This window comes from Urocitellus parryii, chromosome 7 (genome assembly GCF_045843805.1).
Source record: "Urocitellus parryii isolate mUroPar1 chromosome 7, mUroPar1.hap1, whole genome shotgun sequence".
NCBI lineage: Eukaryota > Metazoa > Chordata > Mammalia > Rodentia > Sciuridae > Urocitellus > Urocitellus parryii.
Genome location: NC_135537.1, coordinates 135805 through 142709, shown reverse-complemented (window position 1 = coordinate 142709; position 6905 = coordinate 135805). Strand labels below are relative to the sequence as shown.

At 47.7% G+C, this 6905-nt stretch overlaps 1 protein-coding gene across 2 annotated transcripts; it reads left to right on the top strand.

Annotated features, from left to right (window-relative positions):
• Positions 1-14: 14 nt before the first annotated feature.
• Positions 15-5733, top strand: C7H8orf33 (chromosome 7 C8orf33 homolog). 2 transcript variants are annotated; one of them, XM_077800684.1, is made up of 7 exons: positions 15-385; positions 1157-1328; positions 2955-3293; positions 3381-3689; positions 3837-3921; positions 4180-4326; positions 5038-5733. In XM_077800684.1, the coding sequence occupies exons 3-7, from the start codon at positions 3288-3290 to the stop codon at positions 5175-5177; spliced, it is 687 nt and encodes a 228-aa protein (XP_077656810.1). In that variant the 5' UTR covers positions 15-385; positions 1157-1328; positions 2955-3287; the 3' UTR covers positions 5178-5733. The 2 variants fall into 2 exon arrangements, with proteins under 2 accessions (XP_077656810.1, XP_077656811.1); XM_077800685.1 differs by lacking the exons at positions 15-385; positions 1157-1328 and having other exon boundaries at positions 1653-3293.
• Positions 5734-6905: the final 1172 nt, after the last annotated feature.

The following is a 6905-nucleotide window of genomic DNA, read 5'->3' as shown; positions in this document are numbered from 1 at the left end:
CGGGACCGGAACTCTGCCAGGGTGAACCCGGGCCGCCACCGACCTCGGCGGTTCGGGTGGGCCGAGCCAGAGAGAACCCGTACACAGGCCTCCAGAGTTGGATCAGACTGTGTCCTGACGTAAAGAGGGTTGGGACTAGCCTGCGCGACGGCCCGGTTCGATCCCCAGTACGGGGGCGACACCCAAAAAGCGCGCAAGCAAAGCCGTCACTGGAAGAAATATGTAAATACACGGAGAGACTCAAGTTCGTTCAGTAGATGATATATACTCTTCCTCCCACAGGGTCTCGCCAAACTGAGGGTTTCTCTAAATTGCTGAGGCTGACCTTGTACTTGCCATCTTCTTTCCCTGTCGCTGGGATTACACGTGTGAGCCACCAAGCCAGGTTAGATGATGCATTTTCATGAGCATTTTTGTGAAACATTTACGAAGATTAAAATACTGTTGAATTCATATTATTCACATAAAGAATATGAATATTTTAGCATGTTCATTTTCCAGAATATTAAACTACCAAAATTGGGAGTGAATAATACAAAGTCTCACCAAAAAAAAAAAAAAAAAAAAAAGAGCTGTGAAGTTTACTCTGACTTTTTAAATATAAAAAAGACATCAACTGGAAGATTACAGGCTATAAGCAATGAAAAGTAAACACTTCATTCTTAAATCTCTGGGCGCCAGAATAAAGTGTGTGTGTGTGTGTGTGTGTGTGTGTGTGTGTGTGTTTAAAAGCCTTATTTTATTATTACTAAAGACAAAGTCATTTATCTTCTGAAGTTAAACATGATCAATATCATTTTTTTCCACCAGCAATAATCAACCAGATAACATAATTAAAAACTGAAATATCCTCCATAATAAAAACAAAAGGTATAAAATGCTTAGAAATGCAAATGTATTGGAATGAATTGGCTTTCCATGTCTGTAGGTTGCACAGTGAATTCAAATTGATTGAAACTTTTTCAGAATTGCCTCCGTATTGAACATGTGCCTTTTGTTGTTGTTGTTATTCTCTAAATAATACTGTATAATAACTATTTAGGTAGCATTTACATTGTATTAGGTATTTTAAGTAATCTAGAGATTATTATCAAAGGAGGTTGTGTCTAAATTATATGCAAATTATATGAAATCCTCATTTCTTTTTTCCCCACAGTCTTAGGGATTGAACGCAGGAGCACTCTACTACTCAGCTCCATCCCCAGACTGGCCTCAAACTGCCTCAGCCTCCAATCTGGGAGCCGATCTGGGAGGCCACCTGCTCTCTTGTGTCCAGGAGTGGTGGGGTGGGTGCCCAGTATGGGCTCTCCAGAGCTCAAGTCCCAGAGGTAAGGGAGCCTGAGCCCAGCCTCCTCTGAGATGGAATCTCAGACAGGTACCACAGAAGGCTGGGGAGGAAACGTGGGCCAGTAACCCAGGACAAAGACCAGATTCTTTTCTTGTTATACCACAGTAATAGAGATATGTGTGTCCACATTTGAATACTGGTAACAGTGAAAAATAAATCCAGGCTGGGCTCATTGGCGCAAGCCTGTAATCCCAGCAGCTCAGAAGGCTGAGGCAGGAGGATCATGTGTTCAAAGCCAGCCTCAGCAAAGGTGAGGCACTAAGTAACTCAGTGGCACCCTGTCTCTAACAAAAAACAAAGATTGGGCTGGGGATGTGGCTTAGTGGTTGAGTGCCCCTGAGTACAATACCTGGTATCCCCCCCAAAACAATAACAACCAAATTCAGGAATCATTAACAAAAAAATGTGTGAGGGGGCTGGGGATATAGCTCAGTTAGTAGAGTGTTTGCCTTACATGCACAAGGCCCTGGGTTCAAGCCCCAGCAACCCCCCCCCCCCAATGTGTGAAAGACCTTTATAAAGTTATCATCACTATTTATTAAAGGACATTTAATTAATTAGCTAATTAAGTGCCGCAGTCTGGCTGGGCACAAAATAACGGAGCCACCACACAGCCTTGTAGGTTCAAACAGCAACCTTTATTCCCGAACTCTCATCGGCCCTCTACACACACTTCCCGGGAATACACTGGCTCCACCGGGCTCCATGCGCCAATTCTCTCAGAACCCGGTGAGACTCAACTGGGGACTCCAAAGTATAGGGCACCGAGGCAACAGGATCCGCCCTAATCCGGGAACCGCCCTATTCCTGGAGGATCCTCCCTAATCCCAGAGCAGGGTCACCTTTCAACCATTCCCTCTAGCAAAATGCCAGGCGTCATTCCGACTAAACTATGGCTCTCAACAATTAAGGACATTTAATTTTCCCCAGAATGCTCTACAGAACTAATACAATTCTAACAAAAATTTTAGAAAAAATTCTTTCACATAGGAGACACACAAGAACATTGCTAATAATGGCAAAGAATTGGAATAAGCTCACCAAAGCCCTTAGGTATTTGCTCTCCATTGTGAGGCCCCGTGGAGATGGTGGCCCAGTGTTAGGTTGTGGGATAGGGCTAGCCTCCTCCACTTACTCCCCAGCCTCCCTTAGGGCCACACCAAGCCCACCAGCAAGTGCTCTGGGCTCTTTCCTCTGTCCTGAGGCTGCTCCACCTCATCTGGCCCTTTCATCTCCCAGGCACACACCTGAGTAAGGTCACATCGCCCATGATTCACAATGACTGTCCCATTCTTAGAATGAAAGCAAACTCCTGACTCGTGTACAGGGCCCTACAGGAGCTGGACCTTCCCTCCCTCTCCCCTGATCTGACTATGCCACCTGCAACACCAACGCGCCCACGCCTTTGTCCTGTACTGCGCTTTTCTCCACCAAAGGTCTATTGACCCTCTGAAGCTACCCACGAGGTAGCGCTGTGCCAACTTTGTTTGCCTACTTTTTTTCCTCACCACTGACAGGTGTGCTTTGTGAGGACATTCCCTGTAGTTTTTTTTTTTTTTTAGTTGTTGACGGACCTTTATTTTATTTATTTCTATGTGGTGCTGAGAATCGAACCCAGTGCCTCACACACGCCAGGCAAGAGCTCTGCCACTGAGCCCCAGCCCCAGGCCCTCTTTAGTTTTATGCTGCCCTCTAGAACCGTGCCTGGGACACGAGCAAGACCGGCCGACACTGGTGCCGGAGCCTCCGGTTCCCTGGGCTGCGCCTCCCCGCCTCTCCCGGGAACCCTCCCCTCCCGGGAGTCCGCCTCGCCCCGCCCTTCCCCAACTCTCCGCCCCACCTCCGAGCGCGCCGCGGAACTCTGCGTCCCCAGCGTGGTTCCGGGACGGAGATCGACGTGGGACTCGGCCCGATGTAAATTTCGGCGGCCGCTCGGCGTATGGCGGTGAGCGCGCGGAAGGGACGCCTGGGTGGCGGGGCTCGGGGCGGTCGGCGGCGCCCCGTGACTCTCCTGCTGCCTCCCTTTCTCCAGGCTCCAGGACGTCCTGCTCGGAGGGTGCCAGCAGCCCTGGAACCTGGTACCGCTCGCGCGTCCCGCAAACCCCAGCTCCCGGGCCGGGGCCCCGATGCCCCGGGTCCTTCCGCCGACCGTCTCCACTGGGCACAACCCACGTGCGTTGAGGCCGCCTCCGGAGCGCACCCCGACCGCGATGAAGGTGTGACTGTCTCCAAGAAGCAAAAGAAGAAGAAAACCCAGAACAGGGTCTCTGTGGCGAATGGAGGCGAGAAGACCTCCCAGAAGCCTGCCGCAGAGGAGTCTCCCCTAAGCTCCGAGGCCCAGGCAAGGATGGGTTCTCCGGTGACCTGGGAGCGAGTCTGCGAGTGGTGTGGTCGAAGATCTGGGGGCGAGGGTGGTTAAGGCCTGGCGGGAAATGGGGTGTGGCTTGGTGGGGGTTGTCCCAGTGCCTTTTGTAACGATTCATCACAGGCGGAGCAGCTGGCCCGGGAACTGGCCTGGTGTGTGGAGCAGCTGGAGCTGGGCCTCAAGATGCAGAGACCTACCCCAAAACAGAGTGAGGGTCCTTCACATATAGTTGGGGGGATGTGATAGTGACAGTGGTTCTGCAAGGGGATGTAATTGTTTTTGCGATAGGACAGTAGGAGTTACTAGTCGTTTGTGTGTTTTTAATATTTTTTTTGGTTGTAGATGGGCACAATACCTTTATTTTTATGTGGTGCTGGGGATAGAACTCGGTGCCTCAAATGTGCAAGGCAAGCTCTCTATCACTGAGCCACAACCCCACTCCCTTGTCCTTTGTTTTTATCTGCAGAAGAGCAGGCCATTGGTGCAATCCGAACTCTACGGAGTCAAAGAACTCCTCTGCCTCGGAAGAGGCAGCTGATGCACTCCTTGTTTGGGGACTACAGGGCCCAGATGGAGGCCGAGTGGCAAGAGTCCTTGCGGGCTCTCAGGGCTGGTGAGTATCTGGGAAGTGGTTAGTTCAGTATACTTAGTTCAAGAGGGTAGGGAGTAACTATCTAGGGAGTGGAAAGGAGAACCCCAGAACATGCTGGGTGCAATGGTACAAGCATATAATCTCAGCTGCCTGGGAGGCTGAGGCAGGAGGATTTCAACTTGGTGACACACTGTTTCAAAATAAAAAATATATATATTTAAAAAAAATGATTGGGATATGGCTTAGTAGTTGAGAGCCTCTGGATTTAATCCCCAGTACTTAAAAAAAAAAAAAAGTCTAGAACAGAAAGGCTGGTCCTGGATGGAGATGGGCTCAGGGAAGCCTGAGCAGGGAGTCTGTACATCTTGTGGGGGTTGGGGGGAGGTGAAGTGGCTGGCTTCTCCTGGTTCTGTTCCTTTGGTGGGGAAAGGTGTCCCCACCTGCCTTTGCTTTGACTTTCTCTATCGGCCATGAAGCCAGATCCCATAGCATTGTGAGTATGATTCCTAGGGCTGAGTAACCTTGGTTCAAACCCTGTTTCTACAACTTGATCTTGACATATTTGTCAGATTACTGAATCTGATTCTAAACATGGGGTGATGATAATATAATAATTTTGAGAAACTGATTAGTAAATTTTAATAACAGTTGGAATTGTGTGGGATTCATAACTGCATAGATAATGTGAGCTGTTACTCAGTTCTGACCCTCTGCTTCCCCTTTCATTGACAGCTGCCCGTTCAGCCCAAGTGCAGCCTGTAGGTGAGGCCTTCAGAAAGAAGAGCCAAAGGTTTTGCAGACCTCGTCCAGCAGGGAGAACCAAGGCCACTCTGGACACTCCTGATGAAGAATTTAGGTTCAATTTCTTTTAGCTTCTCCCCTATCTTGGCACAGTCCTCTCTTCCTCATGGTGCTGTCAAGGTTTGTCGTGACTGTAGAGCCTTTCTAGGAATTCTCTGTCAGCAAGTATGGGATTGGTTAGTTCTTGCCTGGTCCATGCATCTGAGTTTGTTGGGCAGGTGTGAGACTGTCAGATGAGCATAAGACTCCATTTGTAGATTTTCTAAATGAAATATCTCTTCTGCTAGAAGAGAGAGAGTTGCATTTAGGAGATCTTCTATGATAAGCTGAAGTGAGTGTTCAATGAACTTGCTGGGTGTGGTGGCATATGCCTGTAATCCCAGCTACTTGGGAGACTGAGGCAATAGGCCAGCTTCTGCAATTTAAAAAGATCCTGCCTCGGGGCTGGGATTGTGGCTCAGCGGTAGAGCCCTCGCCCAGCACGGGCGGGACCTGGGTTCAATCCTCAGAACCACATAAAAATAAAGGCATTGTGTTGTGCCCATCTACACCTAAAAAATAAATACTAAAGAAAAAAAAGATTCTACCTCAAAAGAAAAAAGAAAAGAAAAGGAGTCGGGGCTGAGGTATAGCTTAGTAGAAGACTGCCCCCGATTTAATCCCCAGTACCCAAAAAGAAAAAAGAATATTGAGTTGATTTGATTCCGTAGCCATTGGTGATAAGGATTTGTGGGGAAGCTACGTAATTGTACATTTGGCTCATTTTTGAAAAGATGTCCTACCAGTGGCCTCATCTAGTTTGTGCCACAGACCTGTGCTTTATGTATTATGTCACATCACCCTAATAAATCTCCTTTTTTGATAAAATTGGACAATGAGTGAAAGTGTGCTGTGTATAGAAGAGGTATGGATGAGATAGGGCCTGACACTGCTGGATCCAGGTTTTCACCCCCGGGCGTGGTCCTTTGTCCATGTTGCTTCATTTCTGAGCAGAGAACCACCTGTGCATTTTCTTAGGAACCAAGGAGCTTCTTGCCCCAAATAGACCCAGATAGATACCTTATTTGAGTCTTAGCAGAATACCTGTCTAAATGTTGGCTATTCCAGGCATCAGCCTCAGTTCCTCTGCACTATTGAATTGGGATCTCTGGATGACCTAGGAGACCTGAGCTTGATCTTTGCTTATATTTCTGAACTTGCATCCCAGAGTAGATAGCGTCTGAAACCCAGCTGTCTACTCAGTCTCTGCATGGGTGTTCCATGGGCAATTCAAACTCCGTAAGTTTGAAACACCACGTTACCCTGTCTTCTGCTTTTCAGTGGTATAAATAACCTTGTCTAATTGATTAGGTCACAAAACCTGTGTCATTCTTGATTGTTCTCTTGGCCAACACCATATGTTCAGTGCTTTCGTGGTTTATGTCATCTCTGTCTTTTCAAATCTGCATTTTATCACTGTAGTTCTGACCCTGACTGCTGTGTTAAACTCCTGATGTAAGTCCCCCTTACCCCCGTCTCATCACATTGCCTTCCCTGGAGTGACCGTTCATATATTCCAGATCATACTTCTAGTCAGTTACTTCCTTGTATCTGCAATACAGGTTCCAAGTAGGGATTACACAAGCCTGCTTTAGATGGCCTCTGATGTCTTTCTCCTGCTGTTCTAGCCTTGATTACTTCCTGTCTGCTCCTAAAGTAATCAGACTCAGTTGCTGTTCTTTTTGCCTGGGTTTTTTTTTTTTTTTTTTTTCATAGATCTTAGCATGATTGGCTTCTGTGAAAGCAAACATCAGATTTGT